Genomic DNA, 20,056 nt, shown 5'->3' on the forward strand with positions numbered 1-20,056 from the left:
ACAACTTTGAGTCTAGCTGCTGCCAAAGACAATGAATTGGAAAAAACATTCACATTAAAAGAACCACAAAACAACACTGAAGCATTTTTCAAGTGGTTTAAATACGTTTTGCTTAATTCCTATTTAGTTATATAGCAAGTTTTGGTGCACCTTGGTGAACCTTGAACCTTGAACCATTACCGTTCACCACCAGGTAGTGACTAGCGTTGCCAACTTTCATTCGGAAAAATGAAGGAATGAAGGAAGCCTCCCGCAGTGGTCGGGGCCATGACCATCACAGGCCAGTGGCTCGCCAGTAGTGGTAAATCAAACTAATAGGGTTTCAAGAAAGTATATGGTTCACATAGTTTGAACAGCTTTGTTACCATAGACACTGAAAACAAATTGAATGTTTAAATTTGATTGAAATCTTTAAATTTAACATATTTTACACAACAATCAAAGTGCAGGATGGATGCCTTTTTACAAAGGAATTAAATAAACAAAGCTATAAAAGAACAAGCGATCCTGATTCATAGCCTGTTCTTTGCAAGCTAAGCAGCCAGTTGATAGTAAAGTAAGCCTTTTGCCACATAGATTACGGTTTTGAACGCCAGCTCTATGGAAATGAACCTGAGTTTGCATCAAAAATAATAGTTTGTATTGATTCAAAATGGGACGCACTATTTCATTGTCAAATGCGGAACAATTCTGTATTCAAGGGACAGTTGGCAACTCTAGTAATGACATGCATTTCATATCACTCGTTGCACCTATTGGAGGCATTTGTGTTTCAACTGACAAGTTTTCCTGGAATGTGATTTAACATTTGTCCAATTGCCTTCCAGGTTTCTCCCTAAAATGGGCCCTCCTCTGTCTGAATGTTTTCTATGGTTACTTTTTCTTCGAAAATAATATGTGAAGTCAACGGAACAGATTCAGAACATTCCATCTGATAACTCGGTTACATCAACTGAATAAAGAAATAAAGTTGATTTAAGGCACAGGTAGATCGAGATGCATAATTCTGGGTAGGCTTTGAGATTCAGAATCCCTGGATCCAACATTTCCTCTCATGCAAAGTTTTACCAAAGCTGCTGCTGCTCATGACTGAAACACTTGAAAAACAAACCAAAACAAAGGAACTGAGATAACCCCTAAAGACATCAATGGACTTCTGATCTCCAATTAGACCTAGAGAGAAACAAACAAAAACAAACCTGCAAAGCTGTTCTTTAGAGCTCAAAGTTGCATTGCCCTTTTTATGTTTTACATATAAACAAATGTTACTTGCTTAGGGAGAACGATTTGCTGATCATGGCTAAGAGGTAGGCTGAGCTCTCTGCAGGAGTTCCTGCCCTCAGGACAGCCATGCACTACAAGGTTTATTTGGGGTTTCATTGTATTTGCATGACCTCTTTAGAATATTTGAGACCAAAAAAGGTAAAAAGACAAACTGTTATAATACCTCTCGATTTTCTGGGGAGGGCGGGAAGGGGGGCAGAAAAGCAGGATTGCAAGTTTAGCCAGCAGAGGAGAGAAATGTTTTTACTATAGGGCCAAACCTCTCTGTTAACGCGTAAAATGGTTTTGATGAGCCATCCTCATCTATTAACAATAGTTAGCTGATGACTTCAGTGTCTTTCCCTTGAGTTCTGTGGAGGTCAGCTGGTGTGTTGACGTGAGCTATTTAATGAAAAGTCTTGTGTTTATTCCCTGTTAATCTGGCCCGGTCGCCTCGGCACGTTTTGGATGGAGCTGACAGGACTTTTGTATCCACAACACGACTTGTTTTTGTCAGACGCCGGGCCGGCCTCAGAGGAACCTCGGGCGCTCTCATCGGCCGGGATGAAAAGAGGAGAAGATGGGGAAATTTATTGCACGTGCGCTGCACACACAACACGCACACAGAGTGATCAAAAATAGATCCCTGAGCTGTGTTTTGCAGTTGCAGAGAGTCTGGCTATTCATGACCTTCCAGTCATTTTCAAGCCTGCTCCAAAAAGGTGCACATGAATTATGCATCCCTTCCTGGGAGAAGGATAAAATAAAATAAGCTTGTCTACTGCAACCTATGAGTCACTTTTTTCTATCAGCAATCTGGGTTGGGACATTTTGCACAGTCTCTGATTTAAGAGTTTAAGATCATTCAAGAGTCCCCTAAAAGTTCACTGGCAACCATGCTCCTCGTTTTCGCCATCACAGATGGAATATGTTCCAAGTGCCGGTTGACATATTTCCACTGATTAATGCTCCAAACACAACGCACATCAAAACCAAGGGATGCTGGCGGCCGCTTTTATACAAATGATGCACGGCAGGTTCTGCTCTCTGTCTCCGTGCCTGTCGTTTGGACTGAAGGTTCCACGCTAAGAGATGAGCGAGCCTTTGTCTGCCTTATCATCTGGTGAGATCCGGGCGCAGAGCTGGACCGAAACAAGATTAAAGGCGGTGGACTAAACTATACTGCTTTAAACATTTTTCCGTTCAAGGGTTTAACAAAACCCTTACAAACAGAGTGTGTTGTCAACAGAGCTGATACACCTACACACTTCCATTACACCGGCTTTATCATCAGTCATGATTAACTTGCTCATTAGTTGCTCAGAGTCTCTGCCCTTGCTCAACGTGCGCTGCTCTAACAAACGCAGTGTGTGTCTTATCAGAAGGAAGCGGTGGTGGTGGGGGTGGGGTCAATAATGAGGACAGCACAGGAGGACGGGGAGAGAGGCCGACTGCACACGCCAGCCTCGTGTTTACTGGCACCCCGGTACAGGCTGTTCTACACAGACTCCACACGGTTTGAACACGCGGCACCCAGGACCTCTGCAAGGCATGCTGGGTACAAGCCTGCTGCCGCATCACCACCACGCTGACACAGGCGCAACGTGCGCCCTGAGTGGCCGGTGGCTGAGAATGCAAAGCAGCACATCAAGATGAACTTGATTTCAGGGAACTCAGCGTCGCTGAGCTGCTGCAGATTCGCTCCTGACGCTCTGAAGCCGCAGACCTCCCAGAGTTTTTCCGCTCAGCCTCGTCAAGCAACTCTTGGAACTTTTGGTTCCCAAAACCTTTTGGTTTACAATGATGTGAAACAGAAGAAACGTAGAAGTATCAACTAATAGGAGGTTGCTGGTAAGTGTTTAATTATTGGGTGTATTGGGTGAGCTGAGATGATTTGATAAATATTACAAACATCGATGATTCAATTAATATTTTCATCATATTGTCCTTTTAAATACCCTAACCGTAACCTGTGAATTATTTCATTCAATTCTGTAAATATAGAGGCGTTTTATATTTTTTATATCCTATTTCCTGTTTTTTAAACTTATTTATGTATGCTATATTTGTATTGTAGATTTATTTCTATTTTTCCATCTCTGTGTTAAAGCTTGCACAATTACAATAAAAGCCCTTGAATCTTGAATCTTAATCATGCATACACTTGTGAAGATGGTGTTATGTGTGACTGGCACCTTTCATCCTGGTTAGTGACGATTGAAATGTGTGTAGCTGTGGTGCGAAAAACAAAACAAACAAAAAAAAACTCTGATGATGAGGATGTTATCCTACAGGATGTGTCCAAGCAGCTTGTTTGCAGTTGTTCTTCTCCAGCTTCCTCCATCACTCACAGCCTAACTCGTCTTCTTTCCCTCCATCCTCTTTTTTTCTTAAAGGAAGCTGATTGCAAACCAATCAAAGGTTGAGACGCGCCGGAAACAGCATCTGTCGGAGCTCGGCGCGATGGGCGGCCGAGTGACCGTTTTGCGCATATTCAACAATCTCCAAATCTGCACGCGTGTTTACATATGTTTGGCCCAGATGAGTGCGCATCGTCGAGCGCCTGACTCACGAGGCGATCAAATGGAAAATACCAGGAGATGTGTTTATTCAGGTTTTTGCGACGGGGGAGAGAGGGAGGCAGTGGGTGGGTGACGGGGTCAGGCTAATACGGAGGAGCGCTGGCCTAGTTTTCTGGCAACTTTTCCCCCCTCCTCACTGATGCGCTGCATACTGACCGTGACATTTACAGGTTTGTTTTCCTAGCGGATAGCATTGCGGTTCGCCGGAGCGTCGCAGTAACTCTTCTCTATCTGGATTAAACACGGTAAAGTATCGGTGACTCCCACATGAAAGCGAGGCACAGCATTTGATCCGGCGATACGGATGCATTTGTCATGCATATGTGTGACAGACGCAAAAAAAAAAAAGCAATAAAAACCTGTCACACACGGCTTGTGTAAAACCTTGATATTTCTCTCTGCTCTACAGCGGATTCCTCTCCCTCGTCTGCATCTCAGCTGCGTCTCATAATCGCGGCAGTCAATAACAATAGATCTGTTTGTGTAACCCAATGTCAAGTGAGCTGAGATGGAGGGAGAAAAAAAACGTTAAAAAAAAGTACTGGTGACCCACTTTTGTTAGTCTCACAATCCCTCCTAATGCAGCCTGCCAGGTTGATCCTGGAGGCTGGAGGTCTGCGGTATGAAGCCCCCGAAGCCTCCAACACAGTCCACGCAGCAGCTTCAGGAGTTTTCAGGAAGTTTCAGGAGGTTTCTGGCTATGGCCTCAGTGTCAGGTCTGCATGGAGTGCAGAGATGGAGACGGTGAGGGTGAATCAAGGTAGGGCAACATCAAATGTTGTGCTTATGCAGCAGCTCACACACAGTCCACATCCTTCATTATGCTAGTGCACGAGTAAATTCTGAATTTACGCAAGAAATCTTTCCCAATCGAGGGTTTGAAAGGTTGATGCAGGACTGAATGTAATAAGCAAGGTTGTCAGGTTTCCTGTTTCCTTCACATGGATTCATACATGTAAGTCACTACAGTTTTGTTAGCTCTGAGTCACATTTTGTCACTTTAATTTTTCTGCCTGCCAGCTGCACACACCTTTCGTACTCTGACGTCTTCAGGGACAAAAAAAAAAACAAAAAAAAACAAGATTTTTCAGAAATAGTGATTCACGCCTTCTCTGAATGGATTCATCACACACAGGAATCCTCATTCTCTGTGAGGCGCTGACCTCTGCACTGAAACGTTACGTGCACGTCTTTGTTTTTTTTCTATTCATCTGAGCAGAGAAAAAAAATCCTCGGGAAACAAACCGCAGCATTTTACCTTGACTTTCTTTCATGAATCATATCATCAGAGTCTGCTGCAGAGGAGACTGCACTCAAACACATCTGCGCCCACAGCCCTGCAGACCCAGCCACTGAAACACAGCAGCGTCATGAATAAAACCAATTAAAAATCAGTTCACCCCTATTTATTAGTGAGAAAAAATAAATTCTGCTTTCGGCCTGTTGAATGGAGTTAAACATAGTTTTCAGCCTCTGCCATTGGCTGGAGTGGAAGGAAGGGAGGAAGGAAGAAGGAAAGAAGGAAGGAAGGAGGAAAAGAAGCAAGGAATGAAAGAAGGGAGGGAGGACAAAAGGAAGGAAGGTAGGAAAGAAGGAAGAAAGAAGGGAGGGTAAGGATGGAAGGAAGGAAGAACAGAAAGAAGAAGGAAGGAAGAAAAGAAGGAATGAAGGAGGAAAATAAGGAAGGAATGAAGGAAGGGAGGGACGACAGAAGGAAGGATAGAAGGAAGGAAGGAAAGAAGGAAGGACGCTTTCTGGGGTTGGCTTGACGCATGTCTGCTCTCCCTCTGCTTTGTGCTGGGTAGCCAAAAGGCAATTTTCACACAGGAGTACAGCGTGTACCCTTCGAGGACACTCGAGTGTGTATCACCTCCTGTTGCCCCCAGAGCGCTTTAGCTTGCCCGTCTGCTCAGCCCCCCACTAACAGACTAATGGTCTGACATGATGTCTTCCTTGAGCTCGAGAGACATCAAGGAAGGTGTCACCTTATCTTCTGTCGCTCTACACAAACTTTTCTTAGCGTGACGGACTGTAATGCCTCTGATTTATTCTTCCGTGTGCTTTAGCCACGGTTTCAATACAATCCCTGACAAACTGCACCCGAAAAAAAGTTTTTTTTTACTCAGGAAATGATGCAGAGTGTACGCATCACGCAGCACATTGTGTTGCCCATTGAGGGTCATGCAGCTCAGCCGAGCTCAGAATTGATAGCGAAACTCCCCATGTGGCTTCGTATTTTGTGCACTCTGAGTTTTCCAGGCTTTTTTTCTCGCTGAAACATTCAATCATTCATTCATTCATCTTCTATACCCGCTTCTTCCTGAGCTCAGGGTCACGGGGGTCTGCTGGAGCCTCTCCCAGCTGTCTTAGGGCGAAGGTAGGGTGACACCCTGGACAAGTCGCCAGTTCATCGCAGGGTCACATAGAGACACACAACCATTCGCACTCACATGCACACCTACGGACAATTTAGAGTGTTCAATTGACCTCACATGCATGTTTTTGGAGTGAGGGAGGAAGCCGGAGAACCCAGAGAGAACCCACGCAGACACGGGGAGAACATGCAAACTCCACACAGAAAGGCCCCAGGCCCGGAATCGAACCCACGACCTTCTTGCTGTGAGGTGGCAGCGCTAACCACTGCGCCACCGTGTCGCCTCTCGCTGAAACAATACATTTTTTTTTACATCACTGGGTGAACATGGGGTTAATGCCTGGGCAGCCTCCTGGGTCTTGAACTCTGAGATGCGAGCGTTACACTGGGCGGCAGGGTGGGACAATGATATCATAAACGAGTCCCTTGTCAGTTTCACCCTATCAACATAACAAAACAGCTCACATGTCAATAGGGCGGGCCAACTCTCAAGACCACCCATAAGGTTTTCCCTCAACTCCAAGCACTGTACTTTCTAAGCCTTTTTTTTTTGTTTTTAGAACTGAAGGTGAAAAGTCTTCGAGTAACCACGAGACAAGTCCGGTCGCCCACAGCTCAACCCTTAAAGAACAATCTACACCGTCTCATTTTTCCTCTCTTGGTTTGGTTTTCATGTCCAGCTCAGAGAGGTTCATCTTGTTTCCTGTGTTAAGAACATCAATGTAGAAGTCTGAAGGCTAGGCAGGCAAAATCGTGAATGAATAGGACAGTGACATTAAAAAAGATGAATGATTTTAGCTGCCAAATTTGCCAAGGACGCTTAATGGAACCTTGAAATTGTCCAGATACTCCCAATTCATGACACACTCTCAAAAAATACCGTCGTGAAAACGACTTCTATGCCTGAATCACGTTCCATGATCGATGGCAAACAACCCAAGCAAGACTTCGGGAGCAGGAAACGCACGTTGCCCACGTTGCCCAATATGTGAACCAGGAGCAGCGTGCAGAAAACAATTCCACGTGACAGTTCATTTTGAACTCACTAAACAAACAGGGGAGGTTCTGCCTCTGCTGTGGACTGACGTCGCACTTCCGCTCTGACTCGGCGAGGCGGCTGCCGTCGTCCTTTCTCTCCCCGCTGAAACGCCCTCGCAGGAGGGACGGCTGCCTCAGAGGAGAGCAGCCTTGGGATGCCGGATGGAGGCGCGACTCGGTCTGCATGTGAATCACTCCCGCTCTCGCTGACACACACGCGGACACACGCACACAGGCAGCCGCATTTATGCAAAGGAAGCTGAACTCCTTCAAGGTGATTTGAATCATAACCAGCAGGATTCTGCAGTTGCACGTGGGAGTTTGCGTGAAGGCTGGTCTGCAGGAGAGGACTGTTCCAGTGGTATGACTGTACAAAGACATCGGGAGGCATCATAAATGCTGCAAACTCAAAGTAGGAGTCGAGTGACTCAGGACCCCCCGGTCAGGCTGCGGACACCTCTGCCTCCCTCACGTTCTCTCAGCTGGTTGAGTCGAGCCAATGCAAAGCAGCCAGTTGTTGTGTTCGCAGGTGCCTAATCCACCTGTATTGAGGCCCGTTCTACCCCCCCCCCCCCTCCCTCCCTGCCAGAGGTAGTGACAGGACTGAGCCTGTCTGTCAGCTAAGGCACAAAACTCTATTTAGTCTGGGAGACAGCGGGCTGACAGGGGAGCCGCCTCCAGGCCGGCCGCGGATGACAGACGTGCGGCTAAACGAGTGAATAACGAGGTAATTAAAGTGATCGATACGGGACGACGATAATGAGGGAGAGATAGCGGCGATGACAGACGTCTGAGCGCCTCATCAGAATAAATATTTGGGAGGACCCCCTACCCCTCCATCCCCACCCTCACCGCTGTGTGGACATACAGTGCCCCCCCCTCCCCCTCCCCCTCTCTCCCCCTACCCCTCTGTTGACTTTTCTTTGTGGCCAAAATCCTGAATATGGGTGCACGTGTGCAGCGGCAGCGTCCTTATACCTAATTCACAGCCGCCGGCTCTTGTTACTGTTGAGCTGATGACGGGTCACTGTGACCCGATCGGAGCTGTGAAGAGGCCGTGTGAGCGCTGCGCTAGCATCACGGCCTTGCTCATTCTTCAGACAATTGTGCACACAGCGGCGGCGTTGACGTCGTGGCATATTGACTCGGGGGAAATTAACGTACATGAACACAAAGCAACAGTAACAGAACAGAACAGAATAGAACATCTTGAAAACACCTATTTTAAATTTACATTTATATATATCTATACAATAATGTTTTTTTTCCCCCCAAAACTGTCATTGCCATTAAATGCTTAAAGTGCTTGCTAGCTACACTGTAACTGTTTTAAGGAGGCAACGACGATCCAAGGTGACACTGAGCATCTTGCAGGATAAAGTCCTCCTCCTTTTGCACGGGTGTGTTGTAGCAGCGCGTGCACCAGCCTCACAGATCCAGTGAGACTTTCTGCAGAGGTTTTGCACAACGTTACCAATTTTCCAGCCGAAAAAGCCACAGACTGTGACTGCCTTGCTGCGTCAGTGCGACAGCTGGCGACCTCCCCCCAGACACTTCACCCCCGTGCAAGTCCGTCATAGCCAGACTTGTCACCCGACCTTGACCAGGTAGCGTCCAGGTGAAAAAATGGCCGTGTTTGCATACACACGTACGGCCTCTCTGGGTGAACTCTCGCAAACTATGTAAGAGGCTTAAAACCATCTTATCCCCCCCCCACCCCAAGATATAGACTTTCCACTGAACTCTGGCAGTCGACTGTACTGTACAAACAGTACTACTGTCTGTCTATTTTGGACGCTTTTCCTGTATGGTATGTGAAGCAGATCTTGCTAGTGGCTTTTTTCCCCCTCTTTTTTTGGCCTCTCACTAACGACATCCACAGACCGGAACTCGAGCTCCGGCTCAGAATCAGCCCCTGAGGGAGCTCTCTGTCTGTATTTGAGCGCCGCTGAGGCCTTCAGCTTGAGCTCCTGCTCCGCTCAGTCTGGACAGGACAGTCTGGACTAGACAGACAGACCGTCCCCCCGGGGGGAGAGAGTCTGACTTTGCTGCCACACTGTCCAAAAAACACAGAAATTTAAAGCAGCGGACCCGACGTGATTGACTCAGATTCCCGTCTGTCTGCTGCCTGCTTCTGTTGTACTCATGTCGCGATCACAAAACCACCCCCAGGGAATATTAATCTGTATTTTTGTGACTTCAAATGCTGCATTCCGAATAACATTTTGTGTGCGGTTGATGACGTAACTTGTTTTCTGCTTTTGCCAGCGTTTCTGATCTGTGGCACTGTGTTATTGCTGCGTCTACCGGCTTCACTCTTGTTGTTTCATCTGCATGGTATTATCTACCGTGTCCACATGAATAAAGCTCAAAGGACGTTGCCGCTAAACGCCAATCCTGTGGAAGAGTCTCGCTGACAGGCCTCACTGTCTCACCTTCACCACCCTGCGTTTCCAATCAGACTGGAGAGCCTCTCCAAGGCCCTTCATGGATAAAATCACATTGATCTACAAACCATTTTTCAGCCATTATCATCATGGACATTATCATAAACGTTTTCATCTAACATATAACCTGGTACAACCAATACAAGTCTTTCTTTGCTGCAGCTGCCACACAACATTTCAAAACAACAGTTCAAAAATGGTAGAATTCTCCACGCTGACTGAATTATACCTAAAAATCAAGCAAGATTATAGAGTCTGACTGTATTTTGTTGTTTGGGAGAATGCCAGGGAAATGTGTTGTTCTCTTCATCGCCATGCATGAATGAACGATGACTAATTCTCTGTTATGTGGGCTCTGAGTTCGCTCAATGCATAAAAAAACAAACAAAGCAAAAAAAAAAAAAGGCAGATTCTGTGTTTTTTTTCCCACCCACAAGTTTTGCATGTGATCAGAAAAAAAAAACCAACAGCTTCCTCATTCAGCGAAAACAGGATAATCCTACAGTTTAAGATCTTACCTTAAACACATGTCTACAGTCACATGGCAGCTAACCCCCACCACCACCATCAAAATATCATGGCTGCCGTCGCTGCGACACCTATCTGTTGCCGACACATTCGACGCCGCCGCACATGTTGACACACATTCGCACAGTTCCGGAGCTGACACGTGCACATTAATCCTCCGAATGAGTCGGGGTGGGGGGAAGAAGGGGCGAAACCAATTATCCAATGTTCTGCAAGAGATCTGCTGTGGAATGTAAACAGGAGCGGTTGCGGTGTGAACGGGAGGCGTAGAATCGAGATTTTTGACGTTTTTTTTCCCGCTGTCTTTTCCGCAGTAATTGGCTGTGACTAACAGCTTTCAAATCTTCAGCTGGCATTCCGTGTGTGTGTGTGTGTGTGTGGAGTATTGTTATTCGGAGCAACCCCACTAGAAGCACTCTCGCCATCCCCCAGCCGGTCAAACTGAGAGGTATGCAAATGGTCCAGCATGTTGAGGTTGAAGCTTTACATTTCAATCAGACAAGAAGCACAGCCTCCTCTCCCCTTTGTGTGGGCCAAGCGCTGCCCGTGCAGGCAGGTCGGGTGCAATCTGTATGCATCGCTCGTCAGAAATGCAAATGCACTAGATGGCGCAGTGTAAACAAGTGATTGAGATATGGAACAATAACGAGGGAGACCCACCTTGCAAATAGAAAGTCCTGCAAGAAGTCTCACAAACTCGGCTTTGGCTTGAAAAAGCATCTTACACTTGGGGTATGATTACAGAAATAATGATTTAAAAAAAAAAAGCTTTAAAACATTACTTAGAACAATTCAGAGGATGCCCACAATTTTGCAGAAATTGCAATTGTAAAAATGGCTTTTATAACCCGGGACTGTTGGTGGAAGAATTGTGTCCTAATGCTTCACTCCAGTGCGCCATGATTAAAGGCATTGAGAATGATAAGCATCTATCAGGACGGTGATAAAGAAGTGACCGTGGCTCATGACATTCACCCCTCAGGGCCATTTTCCAAACTGCACCCCCCCCCCCCTCCCGCCCCAATTCCCTCAGATATCCTGAATGGTCATCCTTTGAGGGCTGGAGCCCGAGGGGCCGCAGCGACGGCAGGATGCCTGTTCTCAGAGAGGCGGCAAACAAGGTGAGGCCCACTGGGGAAATCAATCCTCACTGATGTGTCAACAAGGACATCCTTCTGCACGGGAACACCTACAGATTCCTCCCGCACCTCGTTTTATTCCACCTCCCCCAAAACTAGGCAGGAATTTGTTGGTCGCTCTGCAAATTTGTCGTGCACTTTGACCCTTTGCTCATCTTAAAATGTTCACAACCGAATATCAAGCTGCAGGATTTGTGCTGTTTACGTCTGATTAGACAACGATGGTACAATGGCGATGGTGACCTTCTGCCTGGTGCCTTTTGTTGAACATTCTCTTTGATAAGCAACACAACACAACAAAGCACAGCAAACTACACGCGTTTACGTCACGCCAATGGATATTATTCAGGCGAGACCACAGGTTGTCCAACTGCTGGACAACCAATCAATACAAAGCTTGTTGTGATGCTAATACAGCCTCGTCCTCTCATCCATTTTATGGTCTCCGTGACATGACACCCACGTGTGGCTGACACTCTCGGCCCTCAATGAACCGTCTTGTTTGTTAAGTACTGCCAGGGAACCTGCAGCCCCTGCACAGGCAGAGCTGCTGTTTTTTGCAGAATGAAAAAATGCAGTTGCTGCACTGACCTCCACCGCTTTCAATTCTCCTTGGCATCCACCACACCTTCACGGGCTCACACAGTTTCCTCCCATTATCTGAGATCATTAGCCTTGATGTGTGGTTGCCAGAGGAGGGAGCAACAGCGACGCTTTTCATCTGGCTGCGTTGTAAACATGCTGCAGCGTGGGCTAAGACAACAAAAGCAGTGACACATCACTCTCAGCATTCACTTGGAAAGGAGTGGAGGGGTGGGGGTGGGGGGGGGGGGCACTTGAAATTCTGAGGAAATCTGGAATCGAATCAAGGGTGCGAGCGAGCCAGCTGTGTAGAAGGAAAAACAAGCGCTCCCTTCCATCGTCATGCCGGCAGGGGCGGAGTTAAGTGTCGCGACTGCGATGTGGTTAGAGGGCAGCCAAGTCTGCTCACGAAATCCCGGTCGCTAATTTCACATTTCGGCACAGACGCCTGTCATCAGCACTCTTATCAAAAATACATACCAGACCATAATCACAGGAGGAGCGCATGCCAAAATACCTCAGGAGCACATGAGCACAAATGAAAGACGAGGTGGACGGAGGCCTGATCGGGAGGGTGCAGGGAGGAGGGGGGGTGCAGAATAAAATGGCGTGTAGCGCTGGTAGAAGATAAATGTGAAAAAATAAAAACACATCAACAACAAATATTCTTCCTGCTGCAGCAGCCACAGTCTGTGCGTGGAGGCCTGCAGCTCCTTGCAGTCACTGCCGTGAAGGATCTGCTGAGTTCCTGCGAGGTATGTGCGAGCCGTTCGCAGCCTATTTGTAAAACATCAGAAACCATTAACCCCCCCGCCCCACCCCCGTGTGGGCCATTCACCAGGCGTAAGGAGCATGTCTGGACAGGTCGCCTCCTGCAGCACAAACCCCACAAGGCTGAGCAGGACTCAGGCACATGCAAAAGATTTCTGGGTGACGACAAACACAAGTGAAGGGAAATTGTACTTTAGACTTTAATAGTAATAAAAATGACACCAGATGGCGGGGGATGGCCCGCAGACCTATTATGAAATTTCAGTTAAAAGGCCGTGTGTTAGATGTAGTGGCACTGGATGGTAAGAAAGCATAATGCAAACACTGCTGGTGTTAATCACTGTAATCTGTTGTCCCACTTAAGGTGACGGTGTTCACACATCAAGTGTGATAACGCGAGAAAGTGATAAACGCCCTTGTGGAACTGCGTTTTGTGGATTTTTTTTGTCCAATGAAAATGGACTGTCAATGTTATTTATGATGCATGTCATACCAATAGGTACCTTTGAATGGTACATCCTGGAGCTTTACGTCCATATACTTTCTATGTATAAATATTCAGTTTTCCATCTTGTGTAATACCCAGATAAAAGAGCTTGATTTGCATTCATCTGACTAATACCAACTATAATGTCAAGGTAATATTGTAAAGCCTTTGAAAGATCTGGGTTATGAGCCACTATATGCTGGTAAAAAGAACAACCAGCCAACCCTATAACGCGGCCTCACTAAAAACATACTGTATATTCTTTCTTTCTTTCTTTCTTTCTTTTTTTAAATTATGTTAACACATGTTTTCCTCAGCTTCCACACTGCGCCATTTAAATGCACGTTTATTTCCTCCTTCTTTTATTTCGACAAAAACAGACTCGGTGCTGCACAGCGACAATAAAATATCATATTTCAGACTTGGTCCTTCCACAGAAAGCCTGTTTTCGCCCACCTGTTGCGGGAACTGATTCCCGCTTGTGTGCGTCGCTCTCTTCCACGTGTGGGCGTGTTCGCTGGAGGACCAGGGGGGGAAGCGGGAGGGGCTAGCCCGCAGCCAATCAGAGAGGAGCGCCGGCAGAGCGCTATAAAGCCTCCGTGCGCCTCTCCTCCGCTTCAGTTCGCCGCTTGTTTCCGGGCCAAGTCTCTCTTCCTGCCGGCTTCCCTCCCACTCCGAGCCGCTCCGGGGACTTAACACACCACCAGCCGCTCCGACCGCAGGCTTAGCTCGGACTAGTTGAGCTTTTATTTTCCCATCAGTTTGGGACTGTTCCGGCTTCACCCAGGAGGAAACCATGCGTCTCATCCACAACATGACGACGATCGCCGAGTGCCCGGCGCCCGAGAGCTCGCTGTCCAACCGGGTCATAAAAATGGCTGTGATTGGAGGCAGCGGAGTGGGCAAAACAGGTAAGAACACACATGGAGCCGAGCTGTATTTCTCTTAAAGTCACAGCTGCAGAATAGCTTCTCTTGCTTTCTGACGCACCCGTCTTTAATGGTGTTTTGTCCTCCCTCATTGCAGCGCTCGTGGTGAGATTCCTGACGAAGCGCTTCATCGGAGACTACGAGAGAAACGCAGGTGATTATCTGAGAGATCATCGTCACCTGCACACTCACGCGCAAGACCGTGAAACTCGTCGCTGAGCCTTTCCCCCCCTTGCCTTTGCCTGTGCAGGAAACCTGTACTCCAGAGAGGTCCAGGTGGACGGAGATCAGGTGACCATCCAGGTTCAAGACACTCCAAGTGTGGAGGTAAGACTCTGATTATTATTTCTTTCCCTCCTGGCCAGCGGGGGAATCTGTAGAAGGATCCCACTGTGTGAAAACCCACTGCTGCAGTTCAGCGGCTGGCAGGCTGCGGTCTCCACTGGGCGTGTGTCCAGAGGGTTTTTTTTTTTTTCATATATATTTTCCCCCCGTCAGAAGTCGATCCTCTGAGTCTGGCTGGTCTTAATCTCCCGTTTAGGCTAATGGATGTCTGAGGCCAGGGTAAATGATACCCTGGATCCAGACTCCTCAGTCAACCACACCTCACCTCGCCAGTAATCCTATAGCCTTGGTCTGCCTCGCTCAGCATTCCAGTCATGGCTGAACAAAGTCGGGGAACATTTAATTTGCTCGCGTTTCATTTACGTCTAGACAGAAAATGCTGTTCTTCCCCCCCCCCACTCCATTTTCCTTCTTCGTTTGCTGGCCTGTGTTTTAATCACTCCTCTCCTTTGTTTCCCTCTCCTGCAGCTGACTGATAACGGCATCACCCTGCCGGAGCACGTGTCCTGCTCCATCCAGTGGGCCGACGCCGTGGTGCTGGTGTACTCGGTCACCGACCGCCGCAGCTTCGACGCCATGGAGCAGCTGTACCAGCTGGCCGTGCGTGCCGGCGGCGCCGGCGTGCCCGTCATCCTGCTGGCCAACAAGGCCGACCTGCTGCACCTGAGGCGCGTGGACCCCCAGCAGGGCCCCCTGCTGGCGGCCGCGCTGGGCTGCTCCTTCTACGAGGTGTCCGCCAGCGAGGACTACAGCCAGGTGCACAGCGCCTTCCACAGGCTGTGTTGCCAACTGGCCAAGCAGCAGCAGCAGCAGCAGCAGCCACCCGCGACCTCCTCCTCCTCCTCCTCCAGCGGCGTCACGGAGAAGAGGCGCTCGCCCCTCATACCGCGGCCAAAGTCTCCCAACATGCAGGACCTGAAGAGGCGCTTCAAGCAGGCGCTCTCAGCCAAAGTCCGGACCGTCACCTCGGTGTGAGCAGGGCTGCAGGGGAAACTTTGAAGGTGGAGGATTGAGGAAGAAAAAAGAGAAAAAGGACGGAGAAGGTTCTCCTGAAGTCCTGTGCCAGTCTGGCTGCAGAGGGGCGGGTGTGAAACGCAGCCAGAGGTGGATGACTGTGAAAGGGGCGCAGACCTCTGGTTGGCCGGGGGTCCGTCCTGTCCGGGAGGGGGGGGCAGAGCAGGCCGGGTGAGGTGGGGGAGGAGGGTGAGGTGGGCGGAGGTTCATCCGAGCCAGAGAGACGACACCCGAGGACACAGATGCGCGCGGCAGCGTAGAGGCTGACTAAAGGAAAAAGAAAAAGCCAGAGTCTCTAATCAGAAAGACGTAACTCATGCTCTCCTGGCAACAGCAGCTCTCAAAGACTCGGCGCATATTTTTAGCCCATTGTGGTGTGTCTGTTTTTTAGGCGTCGCCGCTGAACGTCGGGACGATCAACAGCAGCTCAGTGAGCCGGGGACTCTGTGCCGTCCTTCATCTGCTGCATGTCAAAACCTGCAGTGTATTTGTGCACCACTCTTACCCCCCCCTGTAAATGTGCATTGAGAGAATATTGGGAGGAGGAGGAGGAGGAGGAGGAGGTGTGGTGGTGGTGTGTTGGCAGGGGTGGGGGTGGAGGTGCAGCAGACAGAATGTAGCAAGTTTTTTTTTGTTTTTTTTATCACTAATGCACTTTATATGAAGAAAAGGAATAATCCAAAGGGCCTGATTTATTTATTTGCTTCTGTTTGTTTTTGTCACAATAAAAATGTTGATGAATTTGACTTGACTCTGGTTTGTCTTGATGTATAAAATACACACAGTTTTGGCATTTAAAGCAACGCTATGTAGTTTCTATAAAAATTAAATTATAGTTACAAAATATTTATTTGTGTTTTTGACTTATCCTGGTTGAGAATGGCACCTCTTTCACTAACACAGCGCCCCCAACAGGCGAACAACATAACTTTGGTTACATGCCCGGCACCAGAAAGTAAGAACACACCAGCCCACTGGTCCCTGTGTCTGGCTGCTATCTGGGGCATCTCTGCCAGTATGAGCATACAGAGACTAGTATGCTAGCTCGCTAACTTCTACCCATGCCACAGACTAGCATGCTAACTCGCTAACTTCTACCTGGGCCAGGTTAAACCACCATACACCAGGCCTGCAAGATGCACTGTCTTAGTGCAGACAATCATTTTAAGGTAAGAAAAACAAAACTACATGGTGTTATTTTTAAATACCTCTCACATTCTCTGCTTTAAAAGTCCAACCAATGAGAAATACTTTTTCAATCAACTTAGCAGATACCGACATACTAATTGAGGCACGGCTGTTTTTGCAGCCTCCAAACCAATAAAAAAAACCAAACAAACAAACACTGCCGACCGTGTGCGCAAGCTCATAAAATCAGTTTGACAAAATAAGCAGTTTTAACAGGCCGACTTGCCGAAGAGTTCATGTTTTCATTAGCGAGTCCTCAGGAGGACTCGCAGCTCCCAGAAGATGAGGGGAAATTTATATTAAGCCGCTTTCTCATAAAGACTGGTGCATGTGTGTGTGTGTGTAAACGCGGCCGTGGTGGTTAGTCAACCGTTTATTTACAATTCGGGGAGCTAATCAGGAGCCGCAGAACATCTTATTCCCATCTGTCAACAGTGTGTTGAAAAAATGAAGGGAAGGAACCCAAGCGGAGGATGTGCTGGGCGGCTGTGCGTTCGCCAGGAGTTCAGGTGAAGGCGAAGCTGAGGTGACTCACGGCAACTCAACTGGGGGAGGATTGCGAATGTGTGTGTGTGTGTGTGTGTGTGTGTGTGTGTGTGTGTGTGTGTGAGAGGAAGGTGTGAGCAAACGATGGCTCTCTGCAGACCCTGCATGTGAAACGCGCTGCTTAATTATCCCGCTTGTCCTTTGTCGCCGCGAGGTGTGAATGGCCTCGGGAGGCGGGACCTTTCATTCTCTGCGCCGCGTCGCACGTCTGCATCAAAAAAAAGAAAGAAAAGAAAACCACCCTCCAACACAAACCCGCCGAAAAGGCCAACCACCGAGGCCGCCGTGCGTGCAAACAGAAGAACGAGTCACGTGACCCCCGTTTGCAGCTTTGGATTTTATTGTGTTAACAGCACAGAGTGCAAGCAAGACAAAAAACAACTAAAAAACAGAGACGTTATTTTTCTTTTTTGCGTGTTCATCACGTGTGGCGGCAGACGAGGACGTCGATTGTCTTTGCAGGAGGCGGGGAATGAAAGCGTCGGCAAGGACGCCGGCTTCATTCCCCGCCTCCCCCAGTTGCAGCTTCGCCGCTCAGGAACCCACTCAACGCCTGACGAGGACCACGTTGACGCCACGTGCGCCGGCGCTGGATTGGCTGGCTGGGGCGCCCGGTCACATGGTTGGTCACATGGTCAGACGCCGATGTCAGGCGTCAACCTCTGGGTGGTGAAGAGAAGCTCGGGGACGTCGGTGGGCCGCAGCAGCCTGGTGGACAGGACCAGCACCTGCAGCACACACGGGTTCACCAGTTGCAGTTAAAATGAGCCCATCTGGGTTTCCATTGATGGTACTGCAAGTATGACGGTGCTGACAGGTGTCTCAGAGAATCAATTCTGTAGCAGATGGTTCAAGACTATTCCTAAACGCACACTCACCGCTATCCAAAACTGATTCCTCACTGTTCATATTCAAAACAAATACAATCAAATTAAACATTAAACATCAATTAGGTCAACTGTTGTTTCATCTGCCTGTTGCTACTTTCTATTCAGACTAAGCAGGACTGCTGTGGACCGAGACCAGGAGTCTTTAACTATTTGTTTTAGCAGGCAAACAATGTTTTAGACTGTTTTTAATCTGTTGGGTTCTGGAGCTTGAGATAGTCTTCATGATGAGATCCTGTTCCTGGGAGATTTGCTCCTCACCACTAATGTGGTGGAGGTTCTGATCACATCTGATTTCTATTCCAAAATTTTCAAAAATGTTATTTTGTTTGGTTCTGGAAAGAATGATGTCAATGTCAGTAATAAATCCCCTGTGGCCAAATACTCCAATTTAAAACAAACCAGGAGAAACAAACAGAAATAACACAACACATCTTTCAATACAATGTTTGAACAAAAATATAACTTCCTGGGCATGAACTGCATCGTCATTTTTACTTAAAACTACACGAATGGCACAGAGACTCCTGATAACACAAGAAAAAGCCGCCAGTGGGTGTAGCGGCGGTACACAGGTGAAATGAGCAATTTTGTGCGGACTGTCCCTTTAGGGTGAGTTAACCAGAAGTTGGCCCTCTTTTGTGTGCTGTCCGGTTTGAACCAGAGCTCCAGTGTTGCGGCGTTGTGTAACAGCGGAGCAGAGTGTCTCTGTGGCCGTGTTGCTTTAACTCCGGGTCGGCAGCCGGACTTGGCTGCTCCGTCTGTTTGTAGTGGCAGAACCTGTCTGTTTTCAGACAAGTTCAGCCTGAAACGCTGCCGCTCACCAACATAGGCAACCCAAAGGCCTGTAAATATATACACACAGCAACACAGTGTGTGTGTGTGTGTGTGTGTGTGTGTGTGTGTGTGTGTGTGTGTGTGTGTGTGTGTGGCCTAGCAGGTTATTGTACGACGTGGTCTTTATTCAGTTTGTCCTGATTACAGACGGGAGGTCTTTGATCCTCACCCAGCCTTTCATTGGCCTGGGCCCCTCCACCACCTCCACCACCTCCACACCTCCACCTCCTCTTCCTCCTGCTCCGAGTCTCTTATTAGGGCGAAGCCACAATAGCTGGCTGGATCTCGGGCGGCCTGCTCGCCGGCTCTTCCTCTCAAACGGGAGGATTCATATGCACGTTGTTTGCATGTCGTGCGTAATCGGCGCCGCAGACACACACAGACACTGGAAAGGCAAATGTGTGTGGTCGCCCGAAAAAGAGACGCTGCGACTGTAGATCATCTCACCTCAGCGCCTGATCTGAACCACCTGGGAATGTAGGGCAGCGGATGGTTTCCTTGTCCATGCGGAAGAGTTGCGGCCCTCCCCGAACTACACAGCGACGTTTTTTTATTATAAGTTACATGAGAGGAGCTTGACAAGGTGGAGGTTCACCAAGGCTAAAAGCAAAGCTAGCTGACGAGGGGTTTTTGTGACCGCGTTGACACTTTGGGTCAACCACCTGTGGCCTGAGCATCAGCTGACGCTGCCCTGGCTGGATCTGGAGGCTAATCGCTAGTTTTGTGGAGGAGGTTGTGCAAGAGCTCGCCCTGGTGAACGGCAGCAGAGAAAAGAGAATAAAGGCGCACAGAGGGCATGAAACATCCGATAATCGTGGCTAGCACACCGAAGCCAAATGCTGGGCTTTAGCCGCCGTGCTACCGCTAACCACAGCTTTGAACTGTGGCCGACCGCTCCACTCCACTCCTCAAGCAAATTACATATTAGCATTCTATTCTATTCTGTGCGTTGTGCTGCAGAGAAAAGCAGATTAAAAAGACAAAATTTGCTACTGATTGACCTCCCTGGGCGTCACACTGAAAATGTGCATTGACTTGTGAAATCCTGCATTAACTTTTTTAAAATGGCCAAGCGGACAGGGTTGGGTATAAACCTCAT

General features: G+C 48.2%; 2 protein-coding genes across 2 annotated transcripts in view; one reads left to right on the forward strand and one right to left on the reverse strand.

The window, feature by feature from the left end:
- The first annotated feature begins 13,820 nt into the window (after nt 1-13,820).
- rasl11b (RAS-like, family 11, member B) lies at nt 13,821-16,218 on the forward strand. Its single transcript, XM_076039459.1, has 4 exons — nt 13,821-14,122; nt 14,238-14,294; nt 14,391-14,467; nt 14,954-16,218. The coding sequence occupies exons 1-4, from the start codon at nt 14,008-14,010 to the stop codon at nt 15,458-15,460; spliced, it is 756 nt and encodes a 251-aa protein (XP_075895574.1). The 5' UTR covers nt 13,821-14,007; the 3' UTR covers nt 15,461-16,218.
- A 1,332-nt stretch (nt 16,219-17,550) lies between these two features.
- scfd2 (sec1 family domain containing 2) overlaps nt 17,551-20,056 on the reverse strand; it is an 82,226-nt gene continuing 79,720 nt past the window's right edge. Inside the window, exon 9 of the mRNA XM_076039236.1 lies at nt 17,551-17,961. Coding sequence (XP_075895351.1) covers nt 17,869-17,961 — 93 coding nt within the window. The 3' untranslated portion in view covers nt 17,551-17,868. The remainder of the gene's footprint in view (nt 17,962-20,056) is intronic.

This window comes from Nelusetta ayraudi, unplaced genomic scaffold (assembly GCF_046127955.1).
Source record: "Nelusetta ayraudi isolate G7.1 ecotype Tasmania unplaced genomic scaffold, CSIRO-AGI_Nayr_v1 ptg000059l, whole genome shotgun sequence".
Classification (NCBI taxonomy): domain Eukaryota; kingdom Metazoa; phylum Chordata; class Actinopteri; order Tetraodontiformes; family Monacanthidae; genus Nelusetta; species Nelusetta ayraudi.